Below are 21,612 nucleotides of genomic sequence, written 5' to 3'. Positions count from 1 at the left end.
CTTAAAACAATATTTTGCAGTATAACACCTATCTGCCCAGCATAGGCATGGCGGTGATAAATAGTGACTTTGGCTTAGCCAGACAGAGGCGTTGGTAGAAATATTAGAACCTTAAGCCACAGGCATGAATCTTACAATATCGATGGCCCAGGCCATGTTTCATCTGTCTAAAAGTGCAGGGACTGGTTAATGGCCTTCCAAGATGCCTGAGGTTACAAGCACAAGAGAAACACAGTATGAAGATTGAAACAAGGCAGACAGTGATGGATTTACAAATTAGTTTTATAAGGAATTTCAAAATTTACCAGTGCCTTCTCCATGTAAAGTTAATATGCAGATACTTGGTACTCTCCAATTATCACATTAATTCATAAAGAAGGTAAAGAGTTAGATGGCTGTGCATCATATTGTCCAATATCTTCTATTAAATGTAGATAACAAATTACTTACATTGGTTCTTGCAAATAAATTAAAAACCATTATGCCAAATATTGTAAAATTTGATCAATCAGGTTTTGCCTCTAACAGAACTCTTGGGGATATCAGAGTAACTTTAAATATAATGTAAAGACAAACATTTGAAAGGGTCTCTAGGCCTTTTATATTTGAACATTTTAATTCAGTGAAAATGTTATCCGTTTGTTGAAAATTATGTACAAAATACCAAAGACGAGAATACGAGTAAATGGCACGATCTCAAACCCTTTCAGCCTGTTTCTGGGAGCACGGCAAAGAGACCCCCTTCAAAGAGAAAATACGAGGTTATTCTTAAATACAAGGACGGGTTCTTGGACAGAGGGAGCACAAACTACCTATGTACACAGATGATTTGATTCCCTACTTAACTAATGAACCACAATCACGTGAGGCAGTGATGGAGGAAATAAAACTGCAGTGCAGTGTCTGATTATAAATCAAATATGGGTAAGTCAGGAGCAATGGTAGACAGACAGCCAATTATCCCAAATTATTCAATCTAAATATAATCTGAAATGGGACCAAAATAAATTCAAATATTTAGGAGTGACTATTTGTTAAGGCTTTGACATGCTTTATCAATACAATTTTGGGGCATTAAGCAGGATTTACAAAAATGGACATTGGTCCCATTAACAATAATAGGGAGAACTGACATCATGAAAACAAATATTTTACCAAGACTCATATTTTCTTTTCAAAATTTGCCAATTCATATACCTAAAAAAAATCTTTAACTAATACAAATCTTTAGTATATTTTATGGGGAGGAAGAAAACCTTGTACAAAACTTTTAAAACAACCAAAGTGCCTGGGACACTGGCTCTTCCTAATTAAATCGGACATCACTATGCTAATTAATTAAACCAATCACTGTCCCTATGTTATGATTCAGAAGCAAAGTGAAAAGAAATGGAAATCCACCAATTGGCGAATATTGGAACAGGCTTATATCTGCCAAAATGACAACTAAGGATATTGACAGATATTGGGTAGAAGTTACAAAATCAATATTCAAAAATATTTATATTTTTGAGATAAAGTGCAATGGACAGGGATTTAAGAAGCTTTGAATAATATTTATATTATAATATAATCCTATAATATATATCCTATAATTTACAAATGAGAAATGACCTGGCAAAAGAAATAGTGCTAAATAAAACCATACAGGAGATGAATAGCCCACATCCAAGTGCTTCCAATAGGGTGAATACAAACACTATATTAGGTCAGATATATCAGATTGTGGATTGAGGATCTAGGAGTCAGAAAGTCTAAACAAGAAGAATTTAACTTTATCATCAACATGGAAGGATACAAGCTGTGAGACATCATCAAGTTCTTTAGTCTTGGAAAATTAAACAACATCTATTATTCAAGCAAAGTACTCCAATGAGGTAACACCAAGTTGGCAGAAGCTGCCAATCACACACCTATATTTTTTCCTGCCCAGTTAGTAAAATCATGGATACCAAATTTCATTCAGAAGTGTGGCAGAAAGATATGGAGGCAGAACAAGGCTGTTAAACTTTTAAATGATACTTTCATGCTTTTAAGGTTAGTCTGACTTTGGGACAAACATAAGTGATTGCAAAAACTTAACAGAGATTACACAATAATGACAAAATCATAAAATATACAACTAGGGCGAAATACTCGAGCTGAGAGTGGCTGGGCTTTATGAATCTTTGCTAAATGATTTTTTCGACTGAAGCACTTTTTGTCTTCCTGATGAAACACATTTGAATACTGAAATCAGCAACATATCTTTTCAGACAGAAGGCAGATTTCTTTTAAGAAACTTCTTGCACACCCGGTAAGATCTGACCCCAACAGGTGTCCAAGAGGCATGCTACTTTAAATATCATTCCAGGCGAATTTCCCAGCAGTGACAACTATTACATTCTACTGCATAACAGCTCCATGATTACCCAAGTGGACAGATTCAAAAAAATCAACACATCCAAATGTAGGTCTGCTGAAATAATTTCCATTTCATCCCATCACTATGGAAACCAGGGACCAAAATAGAGTGGAAAATGTGCTGCCAGAGCGGTAAGTTTTTTTAATGTGAAAGGAAGTAGTTTGTTTCAAATCAAGTTTTGAAAATGCAATATATACTGCTTACCACACTTGTTTGTTTGTTCAGTTAAACACATCTGTGTTTTCTTTCAGACAGCATACTGTACACACACAGGACAACATACACTGTGTTACTGTCATCATGTTCGACTGAAAAACAAATGTACGTGGGCCCAAAGACGACACAAAGGTGGTTACAAAGGTTACCAAAAAAACTTTTGAAGTTGTTTTTACAATATTTGATACTGAAATATAATTTAGCATATAAAGACAAAATGAAAACTTGTAGCTAAATTTAGCTAAAACGTTAGCTACATTTTAATAAGACTACAGGCATGCTGGCGGCTCTGTGAGGCTGTACTGTGGCACAGTGGTGCGTTGCGCTAAATGCTATTGTCAGCATGCTAACATGCTCCCATTGACAATGCTAACATACTGATGCTAAGCAGGTAAAATATCTACCATGGTCACCATCTTCGTTTAGTGTGTTAGCATGCTAGCATTTCCTAATTAGCACTCAATGGCAGTAGTTTTGCAGGTATTTAGTGTTGAAAGTTTGACCTGATGATGACGCTAGATGAAAAGTCAGGGAATCACCAAAGTGATTACAATGAATTCTGAGGCTGATATGAACGTCTGTGTTCATTGAAGTTCATTGCAATCCATCCAACTGTTGTTGAGACATTTTGCACAAAGCCACAAATGTCAATCCATCCAATAGCTGTTGAGATATTTCAGCCTGGACCAAAGTGGTGGACTTACTAACTGACAGGCCAATATTGCCCCCCATAGATCCATGGCACTAGCATGGCTGAGAAATGAGTACACATTCCTGTTGGGAAGAAGCTCCTTCATACTAACTATTTCTTCCATGTGGGCTCCCATCTATCTGCCTCCCCAGTCATTCATTTACAGGAATCTTTTTTACCCTATTTGAAATACAAATGTAAGGTACAAGTTAATACTAGTTATGTAGTTAATACTACAAGTTAATCTTACAGATCCAGGGTGATGATTTTAAATCAGTCCTCTAATGCTTGCAATGGACTTGTGACATTAGAGGTGTCATCTTCTGGGTCTTGTTCAAGTGGTTTCCGTTCCTCTTTCTGTGTTCAGAAAATTCTCATTATGTAGAGTGGCTGCGGGCCTGTAAGCATCCTCAGCACCACCTATCATCTATTTTGTCCCCATGTCAAAAGTATTCTATGTTCACGGTACAACTGATTTAGTAAAATCATTTTTAGGGAAAACCTCTTTTTTTTGTGGATTATGAAAGCTTAAGTTAAATGCCACATGTCCAATTATTAGCCAAACAAGCCAGTTATCTAAGAGTTTCCTCCGTGACTCCTTCCCTCTGTCTCATTTAAAACGATAATACAAATTACTTCCAAGCGATCAAACATTAGCAATGGTAATTGCTGCCATTGGTGTATCAAATGTTTGTGAAAATGCAGGACAGCCACAGAGAGACAACGGAGAGGGAGACAGATAAGAGGCGTGGGGGGGGGGGGGTTCAAGATGGATAACTCTGACAAACAGTGTGGCCCCGAGATGAAAGTAGGGAGCAGAACTCAGTGAGGATATGTGCATGCATTTGCACAAAGAGTGGGCAGCATTAATGTTCAAGAACACACCACAGACCGTCTGTGACTCTCCCATGTACAGTTTTCACAGTTATAAAGTAATTTATTCACAGACGTAAAGAAACTAGCATACAGATTTTCAACACAGGGTTTTAAGACTTTCACCCTGACATGGCAGGAACCAGCCTGTCTTCCTCATCAGCCTGCTCTTGTATCATACGGTCAGTATTTATGGCAACTTTTAGTGCCCTACTTCCTGTAAATGCATACTTGATTCATCTGCGACAACAAAAACACTACAAACATACTGAAAGACAACATTAGACGGATTATGTAACTGCAAGATGAATATTTTCAATCTGTTAACTACCATTAGAGACCATTCTCCAAAATAAAACCATGTGTTTGAATTGATTTATTTTCATCTAAGATGTGTTGAAATCTAATTTTCCAAAATCTGTCTTTTCATAAAGGATTCCAGCGCTGATGAGCTTTGATATGATGAATCGTCTTGTAAGATGATTCTACCCTCGTCTTAATCAGACTGCTGCAGGTTAAACACTCCGAGAAGCTGCTTTGATGCGGTCGACAACATGGTGTGAATAATGAGGAGACGGACTTTTCTGAGTCAACGTAAGTCTGTGCCATCTGTGTTTTTGAAGAGAAAACATTCCACGCACAAAACTGTGAGAGGAATGCAAATAAAACAATTACCCAAATAAGACAGTGATCCTCTCAGTCTGAGTTAGCACATGTTCTCTCATCATCTTAAAGAGTCGTTAGCAAACAGCCGCCTATACAGTACACGTCCAGTAGACACGGAGCAACATAGGCGTTTATTTTAAATTGTGTTTCTGGCCACCCGATGAATGTCAGTCACCTTTTAGCTCTGTTTTTGTTCTCCACTCCTGAGAACATTTCTGGTTCTTTAGCTGTTAATTGCTCCACTGTGTTAGCTAATCGCTAACTTTGTCTGTCTGCTGTTTGGTGGTGGACACGTCACGCTGGAGAAAGGGTTGACGAGAACGGTGAGAGTGGACCAAAACAGTAAAACAGAAACAATGAGCTGAAAGATGCAAAAAAAAAATAAATAAATAAAAACGCTCCGTAGAGCTGAGGGGAACTGCAGAGTCAGGTGGTAAATCTCTGAGGGTTTGTCAATATGAGTGACCCCACATATTCAGAGAAATATTGCAGTGCAGTTTTAAGTGGGATGAAGTTGAACATGAGTAGCAGGTGACAGAGCTCACGTTGCTCTGCATATTTGGGAATGATAACCCGCTGTCACACATAAACCAGATAATTAGGTGTCAGTTACTGAAACTTTGAGGCAAGTTGTGCGGAAAGAACTTTTGGATTATGATACTGCATGGGCTGGACATTGTGTGTTGTTATTTGGAGTTTCAACAACCGGCTGTGTGTTTGGTGGTTCTACAAACTTCAACAGAGTTTTGACTGACAGAGAGGTACGGAAAACCTGCCTGCATTCTCATTTTGGAATGAACTATTCCTTAAATTGCACTGTTTTCTTACTATTTGCAACAGTCACATAGCTGTGTGCATGGAAACAAATTGTAGCCACTGATAGTATCACCAGCCTGGAAACAATACAGTATAATGATGAGGCTCTCTATCAGGCGAGGTCCCGGCTTTCCGGGGTTATAACGAGTCCAGAGGTTGGACATGGTGAATTTGTAACCCACCTTTCTCATAGTCGGGCTTGCTGTCTTTGAGCAGGCAGCTGAGCTGGTGGCCATTGAGATGCAGGAAGCGCAGCTGGTCTCGGAGTGAGGTTTCCTCCAAGACACCCGGGATGACGCGGCCCACGCTGTTTTGAGATATGGGCAGGCCGAGTCCCAGGGCCAGGGTCGGAGTCAGGTCAACCTGCTCCACCACTCCAGGCTTCTCCATCCCCACTGACATCACAGGGCAAAAACACACGAGCCAAAGAGTGAGGATCTACTGCAAAACATGATGGTGAAATAATGACACATGAATTAAGTGCGCCCTGTGACTGACTGGCGACCTGTCCAGAGTGTACCCCGCCTCTCGCCTAATGTCAGCTGGGATCTGCTCCAGCCCCCCCAAGACCCTCCAAGGACAAGGTTAGAGATGATGGATGGATGGATGGATGGATGGATGGATGAATTAAGTGCATTTCGTTTTTCATATTTTGGTGGTATCTTTGTTTTGCTGTGTTTTCTAACCTTCACTTATCAATCAGTGCTTTGATGTTTATCCGTTGATACATTTCAAGGAATCTGTTCAACCTGAATGTGCTAACTACCACATTCTTCTTCTATTTATTCTAAAAACACTTGAAAGTTAAGATTCACCACCTACTGTGTGCCAGTGGATATTTTTCCCCTTAAAAACCTGCAGTGTCAGACACAGAAAATGGAAGAGCTTTCAAAATCTAACCAAATGTTGAATCATAGTTGTGATACATCAGTCAGTGATAGCGGGGTGGCAAAATGGATATCTATTTATAAGAACAAAAGTCACATTTGATCACTTCAAACTCTAAAACAATCCAAAGACAAACACTATTTACATGACGGACACGAGGAAATGGCTCAATTTTCATACTGTCTGCTGTGGAAGATTCCTCCGTTCACACAATAAGAGCTTGTCTGAGAGAATTTCACAACACTTATCAAGATGAATTTGAAAAAGGAGGCCCTTCTCCTAAAGTCATAAACCTGACACAAACACTAACAGTGACAAAGCCCACACCTCTCTGTTACTTTAGTCAGTGATTTTGAACAACATATTCTGCTGGGACACATCACTCTAATCACAGCAGCTACAGCATCTCGTTGTCTCTGCTATCTCCGTCCCCCTCAGGACAGTCAAACTGCTATCACAGTGGAACATCAACCTTTCACCACGGTTGACTCCCATTTTATCCATTAAGACAAAGCGCATTCGTGACATCTTGTTTGTTGATCAGGGCAATATTCTGTTTAATTTGAAACATAGAAAACCTGAATCTGAACACAAAAGCATCACAAACAACCCTGATAATTACTCTTGTACTAATGCCCGTGGATACGACCATGGGGAGGGTTGTCGCAACATGCAAAACAACCTCATTTTTCAAAGCTTGTCTCCCGTCAATAGACATTTTTTATGTTGACACATGGCTTCCTGCAGAGAGCTTTCAAGAAATACAAACGGAGAGTTGGGAGTCATTTCCCAAACTGTCCGTGTCTGAGTGAAGTATTTCAGGTTATGATAATGAACTACACTGGCGTATAATATATCCTAAAAATGAACAATAGCGCTCACGTGTGTGGGGAAGTGAGACAGCTGCAGACTGAGGACTGGGACAAACCCCAGAGCTATGAGCTAATTTGGTGATTGGACACAATGAAAGAAGCCGGGGGAATTATCCATTTTATAAGAAAAGGAGACGGATTTGCAACAAGACAAGGACTCTGCTGCATTAAGCCCATAGCTATTCAGGATAATGCCATAAATCAACCAAGTATATGAGGCTTGTTATTAAAATCTGTTACTTAGCAATGAATGACTAAAAATGTTATGGTTTTATCTGCAGCAATTACACTAATGAGAACAGTTGATGGAGCCTTCTTTTTAAAGTGAAATATTTTCAAACCCCCCGGAGATGTTTTATCAAACACTAATCCCCCATAAACTGCATGTAAAATCATACATTCTTATTCTGTGATGTTGCGATTTGTTGTCTGACAGCAGGCCGAGAAGAAGTAATCTGCTTGCCAGACCACTGACCACATGTCTATTACGTTACAACCATCCAACCGAACCTCTTTAGGACGATACCCAGTCTGTTTGCACTGTGCCGTTTGGCTCACACAGAACAGAGCCACTCACATTCTGGCAGAACAGATGTGTCACATAACTCAGCAAAAGGTTACACACACAGAATGCTGATTCATAGATAAGAAAAAGCTGCAGCTGACGGTGAAGCCATATGCATCAAAGCATCTAGCGTGCTAATATTATCTCTAAAATACCACCACTATAGCCGCTTTTGAATTCTTAATATGACTGTGCTGAGCCATGCAATAGCTCAGTGTGAAGACTATTTTGAATGAAGGCTGGCACAATAACATTTAATAAGGTCTTCTCAACAGATTACAGCACAGTTACCTCTTGTTATGGTTTATATTGATGCTGGCACGTGTATGAAATGTGTGTATGGTACCTCAGTTCATTAATATCTCTCTCACATCAGTACGCTGTAATTGTGTCCATCAGCGTATCAAAATATCCTTGCATCAGTTACTGATGTGGTTGCAGCATTGTTGCTGTGGGTCCGGAGGCTGGGAAGTTATCACCCTATCCATTCTCTTTCATTGGCTTTTCTTTGGTTTTAACTGCAACACAGAGGGCATCGTGGCGTCTTGAAGAAAGCCAGAAAAGCAGATATACAGAGGTAAACAATGACTGTATGGCGTCTTAAACCTACACTGTCTGATTAAAGTGGCGCTGCCTCTCAGGATCCTCCCAGCGATGTCGCCTAAATGTTCTGCCAAGAGGGCTGCTTTCTCAACGATGCATTCAGATTAAAAAGTGAAGCTCAGGTACTGAGCCAGTAATGAACCCTGATCCACTGCAGCATGTTCTAATGAAAAACAACAGGCAGTTGCACTCTCTACTAATGACCCGCCATTCTCACTATGTTAAAAATAACCAGTTATACTGATGAGGCCACTGATTGCACTGATGCATTAAATAGAACACATTTCCATGTCAACATATGTACATCTAAGGTCTACTAACAGACAGTATATCCCTTATGACATAAAGGTTACAAAAGACTCAAGGTGCAATAGATTCTTAATTTTTCCTTTCTCATTATTAAATTAGGTGCTTCAGAATCAGAAGACATGTGGTCTCCACACACAGACGGCTGGAGACCACCACGACAACAAACTGGACAAAATAACCCTGTAGACGGATTTTCTCAACCAGCCTCTCTTCTTATGAGCCATGGGATCCTACAGGAACACATTGTTTTCGGCTAAAGTAAGAACGGTTAGTCACGTTAGAGGTTTCTGTAGTTCTTCTCTTCTCATTGGTTTAAAGTGGGGGCGGCACTCAGCTAGAAAAAAGTGACATCATGCAGCAATCAGGATTTAGCAACATTTGAAACAGAATCCGATGACAGACTGCAGGTTGTTCGGTCGCTGTCAATCAATATGATCAAATCACACCGCACAGTCCCCAAAGTTTCACTGTAAACTTTACTTTACAAAGACACAGTGTTAGCATCTTTTAATTTCTATGCTAATGAAACAGAGAAAACCAGCTCATTAATGACTTAATTCAACTGGCTCCGGATGTATTTCATTGAAGGGAACAGGCATTTACTTCCTACCCCTTCTGCGATTGGTAAACATTTTAGAATTTGAAAGCATAAAGTCCTACTGGTGGGCATATCATTCAAGCGGTTGGCACCGCAGGAGGCACAGGAGCGCTAGCAGAACCACCGATTCTGTAGCAACAGCTCCACCAAACTGTAAATGATTAATTAACATGAATGGTCTATAAATAGACTTGCAAGAAAAGCTCTCAAAAATAGACTTGGCTGAGAAAGTGGCAATTATCACCATCACACTTTGACACTCAACCACACTTATCGCTGCAAAATAAAGTTCTGCTCAGGAGTTTCTATTTGCACTCTTTGGAGATGACACTGTTCCTCAATGGAAGTTATGTGTGAGAATGACAGAAAATACAAATCCTATTTACAAGTTTAGTTTGGCTAATTCATAACATGATGATGAGCAAAACACATTCTCTCCAGCAGGATGAACACCGCCTTAACTAGACGGTCCACAATCATGTCATGTCTACACACTTACTCACCTGCATGTTGACAAGGTGTATCTGTAATGGGATAACTAGCCCCTTCCAAACAGAATCCCTTCCATTTAATGACAAATCTGCTGCCCTCTGTCTCTTTAAGCAACATTAGACTAGTTTACCTTTTCTCTTGAAGGTCGGACTTATGAGCACCAGGGGCGTATTGACTTCTGGCTCTGAGGAGCCTCCGTGGCTGCCCGTCTCCGACATGCCGTGGTCTCCGCACAGCACCAGCAGGTAGGGCAAGGATCCCTCTGCCTCCTGAGAAAAGCAAACACTGAGGTTAATGGACTCCCAACTCTATGTGCTGATCTGGGAGGGCAAACCTTGAGGCTCTGAGGTGTGAATAGTTCAAACTTGGCACCAAATGGGGAAAAAAACACATCCAGTTTGAAAAACAGAGCAATAGATTGTTTCACCAGATATCTTTGATGTTACTGTGTTGGAGACATTTAATAGCAGCAGAAAAGGAAGGTATTAAATTATTACTTCTGAAAAGGAAGTCATGACAAACACTTCCTGGCACAGTTGCACCGCATCTCCAATTGATTCCGTTTCAACTAGACTCACGACAACCTTCTATTGACTACGTATTAGACAAGGAGGCCTTATGAGTCACGGCAGTGGGTGCTGATTTAAAAAACACGACTACAGATGTTAACAAAAGTCAAATCGTACCACACACTACAATGCTCTCAAAAGACTCCTCAGTTCTAGTGTTGTGACACGCAAGAAAAATCTAAAGATCAGAGACTTCATCTATTATTAAAGATTGAAAATTGTGTCCTATCAACCAGAGATTAATCGACAGCCTGAAAGACAGTGAAAGCAAAGACGGCTGAAGGCTGAGATAAATTCTGCTTGGAAGTCAGATGAAAATTTTCATTTAGGATGATTTTATCCAAACAGACATAGGGGACATAGAAAAGGCCAATGTCAGCATACGCGTTTGTTTTTAAGCCGTAGCTATAGAAATATATTGATCATACTTTTTTGATACTGTTAGAACGTGACATAAAAAACGTGATGAATACATCGAGCGAGCACTGCAGGCTGGAGCCCGAGCCAAACTGTGCCACCGTGCTCTCAGCTGACCCATTATATTTGTTACTCACTCAGCAAAGAAGGAACAGGAGACTACCTTCTGTCCTAGATTTTACCTCTTGGATGCTTGTTATAAATGGAACTGGACACAAGGGACCCAAAAAAAACACCTCAAGACCATTACTAAACACCACCGAGCCCCACGCTGAGCGAGCCTCTTCTCTGTTTAGGATAAGTCAGAGTTTACTCCTGTTCTCCAGGATGAAAGCACCAGGCGGGCTTCTTCTGGGAGACTTTCTCATAAGAAACCTTTTCTGAAACCAACACACAAGGTACCATGCTGAATAAGATGATAGCTCATGTTCCTCACGAGCAAGCCAAAAACATTTTGCAATCATGCTATTCTATCTGGTAAATCAGTGATTCCCAACCAGGGGTTCTGCGGTAACCAGGGGAACGTGGAAATTAGTTAGAACAACTAATTAACTCAACTATCAAATAGAAATTGTAATTCAAGCTAAAAAATTATATCCACATATTTGTGTTAGGGAGGAAAATAAACTGCCACACTGGATTACAAATTGATGCGATGCCGATCTTTAGTAAATTTAGAATAACCAGTGAGCTGCCCATCAACCTGAGTCAGGCGAAACACACGTGTTGTAATTGAGAGTGTGTGACAACCAGTGAGCAAGTGAGCAGAGAAGCTGTTGAAAATAGTTAGCTGAGAGTAATGGATAAGTGGTTAAAACATCCAGCCTACAATTCCATCGTAAGTAAACATTATTGTAATACTTTGATATAATTAAAAGTGTTCAATAGCAGCTACTGTAGCACATAGATGCAGTAGGGCTGTGGGGGTTCATCAGACCCAAAAAAGAAACCACTGTGGTAAAGTATGCATTTGTTGTATAGAAGATGTATAGACGTATACAACCCTTATAATTTGTTTTTGGCCCCAAAGAAGAAAGAATCCCTGAAACTAAAATCTACAAAATCTTGGTGTGGTTATGGACTCGGACCAGAGAAGACAATTACAAAATCAGGCTACTACCACCTCGAAAACATAGCAAGAATCAAAGAAGGATTTCAGTCCAAACAAGTAATGGTGCCTCCACAGGTCTTAGTAAAAGAATAAAAAAGAAAAAATCAGACAGCTCGCCCAGAACGCTCCTCACTAGCACCAAGAAAGTGGAGCACATTACACCGGTCCTTGAATCACTGCACTGGCTTCCTGCGTGTCAAAGGATGCATCTTAAAATCCTATTACTTGTCTATAAAGCACTAAATGGTCTCAGACCTAAATACATCTCTGATTTACTCAGCATCCAGACCCCTCAGGTCGTCTGGGACAGGTTTACTCAGTGTTCCCAGGATCAAAAGCAAGCAAGGTGAAGCACCTTTTAGTTTCTATGCTCCCCACCTGTGGAACAAGCATCCTGAACACCTACGCTCTGCTAAAAATGTCTCATTTAAATCTGGGCTTAAAACGTTATTGATTACTGCGGATTTCCAATAAATCAGATACATAACTTCTTTCTAATCTTTAACTATTTATTTGCTTGTTCTCACTTTTTGTCTTTTAAATGCATTTTCAATGTTCTCTTCAACGTCTTATGCTTAATGTATTTCTGTGCCCCTGTAAAGCACTTTGAATTGCCTTGTGTCTGAATGGTGCTATATAAATAAACTCGACTGCCTTACAACTCGATAAAATGACAATATTCAAGTCAGGAAAGAATATCATAAAAAAAAGTAGAGATCAGTCAGTTAGACATCAGTCTAAACATTTGCAACATTTTATGCATCTCTCTTATGAAATACATGGCTCACATTACACGCTGCTCTGCAGGTCAGGTTTAGGAGGTTTTGTACCTAAAACTGAAAAAGCAGCAGCCCAACCTTAACATCTGAAATATCCAGAGGAGAAGATTGAGGCCATGCGATCTCCATTAACACAGAGGTCTGATGGGGGTCTTTATGACCAGGAGGTCCTGCTTTCCAATCATGTTTTAATGGAGAGCGTTGCGTCTGTCCACTCCGCAGGTAGAGCATGTCTGTGGCCTAATAGGAGTTCACTGAAATAGGCCACACGTCTCACATTACAACGGAAACTTAGGGGGGCTCCCCTGCTCCTTCACCGTGCTGCAGCAGGAACCATCATTCCTTTTAGTACTGAAGGATGCAGCAGCAAACAACAGCCAGCTCACGTGCGCAGTCAAACACTCCTGACGCCCCCCAACATGTTAAAAGCATGCGTGGATCAGAGAAAACATAGTTGTTTTTGTCGAAGCTTCTAAGGTATTCTGCGGGACCCCGTGGGCTGTGTCTATATTTAGGTCACACTGCCGCTGTATAACAGCCACAGCTTTCACTAATGTGACTGAAGCGAGACTTTCAAACACATTTCACTCAAAGAGCTCACAGGGAGCGCGTACGAGGCTGCCATTGCCCACAACGCCGCACAGATGTCGCCATGAGCCTGGAGAGGCAGGATTTAACAAGACGGAATTAACAACTTTGCTGATGTGGTGAAATGTTGCATCAACGTTTCCAGAAATACCCCGCACCATATCTTTTGCAAAGAGGAAAAGTTTACAAGGATATGCGCACTTGGCTTCTGTTCTCTCTCCGTGCCATCTCAGAGATGCAAAAGGATGAGAAAGACGAGGGAGATTGCAGGCTCGTGTTGACATGACTTGACAATCTAAATACAAGCTACACAGCTGAATGACAGCGAGACAATGCCCATTAACAACACACACACGGTGCAAAGACAATATGCATGCACAGCTGTCAGACCGCACAGAGAAAACAAGGCCACAAGACCTGCACACTGATCAAAGACAAAATTAAAGATAACAGAAAAGCTTAACAGGTTATTAAATCTCTGGGGTTGCTGCAACAGATAACATAAGAACTGCTGGAAACACTACAAATGATCTGAATAATGAAAGGACCATCCAAAAAATCCCCTGATAGCATCACATTAACATATTTACTGTTGATCATTACTTCATATTTGCATATTTTATTTATTTACTAAATAATGACACTGACTACAATTATAATCACCCTCAAAACCCTTAAAAAGCAACAATTAAATTAAGCAGCAGACCAGCCACACAGAGCAAATCAGACCAACTTGAATTGAAAGTTTGAAGCCAAACCAGTCTCTCCAAATACAGTGAGTAAATAATAGATACGTTAAAGTTTTTAAGACTGTCATGGAATTAAACCATGACATTTTTTTAGCAACAGCTGTTATTACTTTTCTATGTAATAGTTTCTATTGCTAGTGGCTGAGTCCGCCATTCCCGTGGCTGACTCAAATTGCCCGTCACCACGAGACGGATTTACAAGAAAAAATAGCTGCAAGTGGATGTAATGTATTTCACACCTTTCAATTTTGTTGGATTTTAGGACAAATCTGGAAAAGTTTTTTGTTAGCTCCCTGTTGTAACACTCCACAACCCGAAGATATTCAGTTTGCTATCCCATAAAACAAAACAAAAGCAGCAAATGCTCACTGCTGAGAAGCTGGAACTCGGGAATGAATAAAAAATAAATTAAACAAGTATTCATCCAATTATTATCAAAATAGCGACCAATTCTTTTCTGTCGACCAACTAGCCGATTAATCATTTCAGCTCTATTGGTATGGCGAACATGTTAGCAAATAGTTGCCTCTTTACATGTCGAGCAGACACGGAGCAACATTAGCATTCATTTGAAGTTGTGTTTCTGTCCACCTGACAAATGTAAGGTCAATATTCACTCTTCTTACAGCACTGTCTGGGTCTCCTCATTAGGGGAGTAGTCTGGCTCTTTAGATGCGCCACTATGTTCACCAGCGAGTCGCTAACTTTGTCTCTTCATCACTATGAGCAACCCCTTTCACATTACACAGAGACATCTGACCCATGTAGTATTAAAGAGAATGGGAGAAGAAATTACCTTTGAGATGAGGGCACTGTGAATCTTCTTCAGGATGTCATCCATCTCCAGCAGTTTGGGCTGGACGAGGGAACTGTGGGGTCCACTGATGTGGCCGATGTGGTCGAGGCCGAGGTAGTGGAGGATCAAAATGTCCCAGTCATCTCTCTTCAGGGTGCTATCCAAGTGACGTGTCACATTGTTGTCAACCTACATGGAGACATGACACATGAAAGATACACATTCACTGATCAACAGGATTTCAACTGATGACCGATTTAGGCTGATATTATTCTAAATCTCCTGAGCTGAAAGGAGCTTTACCCAAAGTCTGATGATTGTCTGATTATCATCGAGCAAAGAGTTTCTGGCAGATATTTACCTTCATCCCACGTTTCATGTAAAGGGATCGAAAATCAGCACCACCAATATTCTAGTATAAACAGGAGCAGATTGCACACAGCCCCACAGTACATTCTAAGCTGCGGCATACGGAGCTAATTGATGAGCAGTTTTCTGTGTGATCTCATCTCTGTGCCTCCCTGGTTGATCAGCTGCCTTCACCTCGTCAATGCAGATCACTTGTACATAATGCAGTGACTCATTTTCACACATACATGTACAGCATAGTGCTTCCGAAAAAATACATAAACCACTGTTTAAAGGTCCCATGTTGTAGAAAGTGAGATTTCCATGTGTTGTTTGATTATAAAGCAGGTCTGGGTGCTGTATAAATACTGTGAAAGTATCAAAACGCTCAGTCCACGGAGAAATGCACACGGCTGTATTCAGACACTGTGTCTTTAAACGAGCCACCGGGACTTCTGTAAGGTTGTGATGTCACAACTATACAGTCACCACACTCAGCCACGGGCCCAGCAGATCATCTGATCCAGGCACAGCACCACCCACCAAGTACAGGGACGCTCATCCACCCGCTCAGTCTGTCAAAGTTATTCATTATTATTTTTCAGTTTGTCTAAAACGGCTTGTTTCAGACGGAGGGTGAACTGAGGCGCTGCATAAAGACCCAGAATAAAAATATAGAGCTGAAATGAGCAGAATATGGGACCTTTAATTAAGCAATACTACATTATGTACAGGCTTTGCTGTATGTATTGGGTTGTAGTTGGGTTTAAAGTACTTCAATGTGTAGCAGCAATATTGTTATACTGTAAATTATATTGTTGTATGATGCATGGTTTAGCAGATTTCATACTGTAGTTATACAAGTTTTCCTTCCTCTTCCTTATTCTATGTTTCTTAATGACACAGAAACATGATTTCTGGGACAATTTGAAATCTGTCTATCTTAAGCAAATGTGGCATATTTACAGGTTCCAGTGAATAACTTCATGCTGGAAAACTACAGGCCGGAGCACTTCTACTTTAAACTCCGACCTCATGGCTAACATAGAAAATAAGGTCAAGGATCAACCACCAGGTGACTTTAACCCTTTATTGATATTAGCAGAAAACTACATCACGCAGAACATTTTGGCTGTTTGACTCGTACATACCTCAGTGTAGTCGGATACGAAGAAGGAAGTTGTGCCGTCATGCTCCATGAAGTGTTTGGGGAAGAGGCGCACCCAGGTGTCATCTCCGTAGAAGACCATCCTCTTCCCTGCTGTTTTGGCCTGCCAAATGAGGTTGTCTTCCAGCAGTGCGGGAGAATTCAGGTTCATTACCACATCAATGAAGCCTGGGATACTGCCAGTGGTGAGAGCCTGGGGAGGGATACGTTTTTGTCACTGTCCTTTGAACAATAATTGTCTTTTAATGCCGTTACACAACCTTACAGTTTCATCATGTTAATCCAGCTAATTAAGATTTGTGCTGCAGTACAGTGTTAAAAAGTTTTTATATCATATATCCTTTATTTCAATCATCTTCACAAACATAAACTAAATGAATCCATTTCCCCTTTTATCTGATTGGTCACTACATTGATCTAGCTTTGGAAACCAAACTAATTCCCACATCCCCAAACCAATCTTGCTGCCACAAATGGAAACCGAAAGCCAGATCAGGTAGATTGATGATATTCATGAAGAACAATTTCTACTGATTTCATCATGGAATCTGAAATAAAACAACACTGGCCTCCATTTGACTGACAAAGAAAACACAGCCTATTTTGGAAGTCAGGAGAGAGCTTGGTGCATCGTCGAGGGGGAACTACAAAGGCCTCGTCTTTATGCACTGAAGGAGACACGAGATTGCAGATGCTGGCAGGAAATGCTGTTATTTAACCCCCCCTATGAGCTGCCTGGAGCACAGCCTGAGATCCTCCGGGACGCTCAAAAATCCAGCCTAAAATCAGAGGTGACCAGCCTTTATTGTGTGAGGGCCCGGGTGTTGAAGGGGGCTGCCGAGGGAGCTGGGCTGGCAAGTTATCTTTTAAATCACTTCTTAAAACACTATTTTATCTGTTTTATTGTTGATTTATTTGTCCTGATACATATTTGTCCTTTCTTATCAGTTTTTATATAATAGAGTTTCTTTTTTTGCTTGCAAAACACTTTGTAGCTGCTTGGTTAGTGTGTGAGCACCACTTCAGCTGTTCTATAGCAACTCTGCAGCTACTTCACAGACACAAGAGACAAATAGCAATAAACTAAAAAATGTCCCACCCCCACAAACAAGTACTCAGTACCTCAAGTACTGTCACAAGCATCAAACCTTTCTTTATTTGCTATCACATATCCAGTATACCAAGGACAGTAATGTTTTATCAATCTGTGTCTTGATATATGGGAGCAAAGTTCTCCTCTGTCACTCTGAAAGGTTTGTGTCGAATAAACACTTCATGTCAGAACTTTATGTCAGAAGCCTTTCAGTTTTTCAATTGAATCACAGGTGTTGCTCTGACTGGATATTTGGAGCCTCATCTTGTGAGCTTTGTTCCTGAGCTCAATTATTCACCACTTCCTTCCTTCCTTCGCGATTGTTTTGCTCCTGCCAGTGCAGATGCTGGTTTCAGGAAGAGATGGATGGTTCTGCATCAAAAGCAGTCCTCTCTTCCTGTTCCGTCTGACTGAGGTTCCCGGGCTATTAATGGGGATGGTCTGACCAATGAAACCAGAGGTTCAGATGAAAACAGGCCCTTCTTTTTTAGGCCAAATTGGTAGAACACTTTGCTGTTATGCAATAATAAACGCAGGGGCATATGGAGATACTTCTACTGCGACATACAAGAGCTCTGTGGAAAAAGTTTAAAAAGGCTAAATCTTAAAGTTTCTCCAGACGCCAAAAGAAACATTGAGACGCTGCCCAAACGAATCAGTGACTCATCAACATACTAATTACTGGCCCACAGTATGTATCTAGGCTTGCGATGTGCCATTGCTTAAATGTCAAATACAATATCAGTGGGGTATACAGACGTTCTCTGGCATGGTGATGAAGACGAGTAAAGGTGCCAAAAAACAGACGGAAGGGGCTGTGACTCTGAGTCTTCGAGGCTGGCAAAAGATTCTTTGGTTTCCTTTTCACTTGACTACCGACAGGAAGACTTTTCTACCATTAACTTGAACATATCCTCAATCTTCATCATCTTATTACCAGATAATATCTATACAGTGGACCAATTATACACTTGGTCTACTATGTGTGTGTACTACCCAGGCAGATACTGGCCTGAACTTAATGCCCACTGACTGCTGTGCCAGTCTGAGAGTGCGGCTCAACCGGCCGCATGTGAGCACAGGGCTGGGGAAGGAAACCAACTTCCTTCCTCTTCCTGTCATGGTTAGAAAGACCAAGTTAATTGGAAACCATTACATTTTAGTGGGAAGACTCTGGGGTAGAGTTTCCGGTATCTGTGTGTATCGGTGTATCTGACTTAGCTGTGCTGTATATGCGCATGGAGCTTGTAACTTTATTAGATACAGTGGAGGGAGTGTTGGGTCTAATGTGTGTGTAAATTAATGGCTGTGCCACCGAGAGATTATGATTTAGGTTAGTTGGCTGTGTCATACCAGTTAATTGGGTGCAATGCAGTGATAGTGGGCAGTAAATGGCAATTGGTTTGCACTGCCACCTACTGGTGTAGCACAAAACCTCAAAGCTGTGATGGAACAATTTAACCTCCGGTGTTGTTAAAACTGGGAATAACACAACTTCTAAATCACTTCAGTGTTCAACTGAGCTGTATGTTTAGAACAGGAAAACAATGTGTTGCCTCAGATCTATGATCTTGTGCTCGTTTTTGTGACGCATCAGCTGCCGTGTGACGCCTCTCATTTGTATTAGATCTCCTGTAACTGCTCTGACGTTCCAGACTGTGATGAACTGGCCCTTCTGCAGGGCGTATGGATGTACCTGTATACTCTCACACGTTTCTGGACAGCTGAGGAAGTGGCATTTTCGATTTCTCCTCTCCTCCTTGTCCATATACCGCACTGTACATCTGCAACATAAACCCTTCACGCCTGTGCTTCTAAATCAGACAGATTTTATCTTGAATTTCCCCTCTTATTGACCTCCCTCTTCATACTCTTTCACCATCAACAAATCTTTCGAGAACGTTCACATCCAGAGCTGTTCCTCTGAGCTGCCTTAAGGCCCCTTCCCTCCAACATCACTGAATCCTTCTCTAAACCCTTGGATTATGGTGGAACATCTGTCTCCCTGCAAGTCCACCTCAATCATGCTCAGCTTTATCCTGTCATCCCTCCTCCTCATCATCACTGACATGCTCCTTTCCATGACAACCAACTTGAAACAAGAGTTAATACACTTTAAACACACTTTTTCACCCTAAGTGCATTAAAACTCCACAGGACCAAGAGCTACTGTAGATGTCAACAAAAACAGGAAGCATACCCCTCCACCCCAGAAAAACAACTCAACTTTTTTTGTTTTTTTGCATAAACTTTTTGGGGTTTTTTTTGCAGAAACTCCACTGAAGTAGTTGATCAACAGACTATCAATCATATTAGAAATTAGTAGGATAGTGATAGGAAACTAATAGCAACTATAATGAATTAACCGTTTTGAGTCATTTTAGTAAAAGTCCCACCCATTCACTGGTCCCAGCACTCAAAAATGAGGATTTAATGCTTTTCTTTGTCATATATGATAATAAACAAAAATATCTCTTATAAAACAAGCGATTGAATACATCACTTTGGGCTCTGGCATATTATAATGGTCAGTTATAATTCAGTAGAGCTGAAACACTTAGTAATGGATCAACAAGAAAAAAATAATCTGCAACTGTGTTGATAATCAATTTACTCATTTATCCAACAAAAACATCAAAATTTCAACTTTTAAATGCTTTTCTGTCTCATGTGACAGAACGCTGGACATCTTCAGGTTTTGTTTGAGTGTTCGGAGGGCTTCAGTTCTCAGTGGCGAGCGTTTGCTGCTTTTCTTTGTCTTATGTGACGTAAACTAAACATTTTTAAATACCTTTTTAGTTCCGGAGTGGTGATCGGACAAAACAAGCAATTTGATGGCATCATCATGGACTCTAACAAATTGATTGGCAGAACAATGAATGGTTTAATAAAAGAAAATTCTCAATGAATCAACAGGAAGAGAGTTGAAGCCCTAGTTGGAAACTGTATATTTTCTAACTTTTATTCATTTAGCATCAATTAAAGTTAACAATTCTAATTTATTGCTTTGTGTTCTGATAACCTTTACTATGAATGTGTCGTTAGTGTTGACATTCACTCAGTTAAAAACAGACTGACACTGTGCTCCAGTTGTTATTGAAGTTACTGTTTCTCCTCCACGGTTTCTTCTCCTCGTCTTCACCGCTCATGCTGTCTTTGACACTGTCACCCAACACATGCTCCTCTCTCCTCGCTGACCTGAAGGCTGCTGAGTCTGCACTCTCATGCCTCTCATCAGACCTGCCTGACCAACTTTATCAGCCGTCACCAAGGAGGATTCTGTCCACATTGTGTATCTACAGCAGCAGGTTTCTCCATGGCTGAGTTTTGGCTCCAATCTCCTTCTATCTCAACAACAGCTTGACGCCGTCAGCACATCCCCGTTCCTCCCACCACTGCTTAAGCATGAATGCTTCCTTTTATTCTGCCCTCTGACACTCGGGCTGAATATTCTGCTTCACCTGACAACTTCAGTTAGACGCATTCCCAGCACCCACATGGACAAGAACGAGCTGCTCTTATTCCTGGAAAATCATTCCCTTTGCAAAATCTCTCCAGCAGCATTGACAACAATGCGCTGACTCTTTCCCTGTCGGCCCACAATCCTAGTGTAGCACAACCAACTGTCATGCAAGGCGCACACGACATGACTGCAATCCCCTCCTGGCTCTGCTCCCAAAATACTCTCATCAGCATGACACGTCATCCAAATGTGACAACGCACCATGTTCTCACCCCTTCCAAATTCTGCCATGTAACCCTATTTGCAGTTGTAGGCTGAAAACTTAGCACCCATCTCGAAATGTTCCTCACACTTTTCTTTTACATGATTATTCTGGGCCCGCAGGAATACTGTAAGGGCATTTCTGGCTCCAACACTTGCACCTCTTGCGACGGGCTGCATGAAATATTGGTGATAAAGCAATTTAAAGTTTTTTTTGGTTGTTTTGGTTGTTTTGCCCGAGGAGGCAACTTCAAATTACTTATTTTGTCCGACCAAC

General features: G+C 40.8%; 1 protein-coding gene across 6 annotated transcripts in view; it reads right to left on the bottom strand.

The window, feature by feature from the left end:
• pigg (phosphatidylinositol glycan anchor biosynthesis class G (EMM blood group)) overlaps positions 1–21,612 on the bottom strand; it is a 55,234-nt gene that overhangs the window by 31,754 nt on the left and 1,868 nt on the right. For 5 of the 6 annotated variants that reach the window (XM_070912961.1, XM_070912958.1, XM_070912959.1 and 2 more), the window contains exons 3-6: positions 16,502–16,711; positions 15,003–15,191; positions 10,124–10,262; positions 5,849–6,061 (exon numbers count right to left, since the gene is read on the bottom strand). In XM_070912961.1, coding sequence (XP_070769062.1) covers positions 5,849–6,061; positions 10,124–10,262; positions 15,003–15,191; positions 16,502–16,711 — 751 coding nt within the window. The remainder of the gene's footprint in view (positions 1–5,848; positions 6,062–10,123; positions 10,263–15,002; positions 15,192–16,501; positions 16,712–21,612) is intronic. The other variant, XM_070912964.1, reaches the window with a different exon arrangement.

Source organism: Enoplosus armatus, chromosome 10 (genome assembly GCF_043641665.1).
Source record: "Enoplosus armatus isolate fEnoArm2 chromosome 10, fEnoArm2.hap1, whole genome shotgun sequence".
Classification (NCBI taxonomy): domain Eukaryota; kingdom Metazoa; phylum Chordata; class Actinopteri; order Centrarchiformes; family Enoplosidae; genus Enoplosus; species Enoplosus armatus.
The sequence above is the reverse complement of the archived record's forward strand: the minus strand, read 5'-3'. Positions and strand labels throughout refer to the sequence as shown.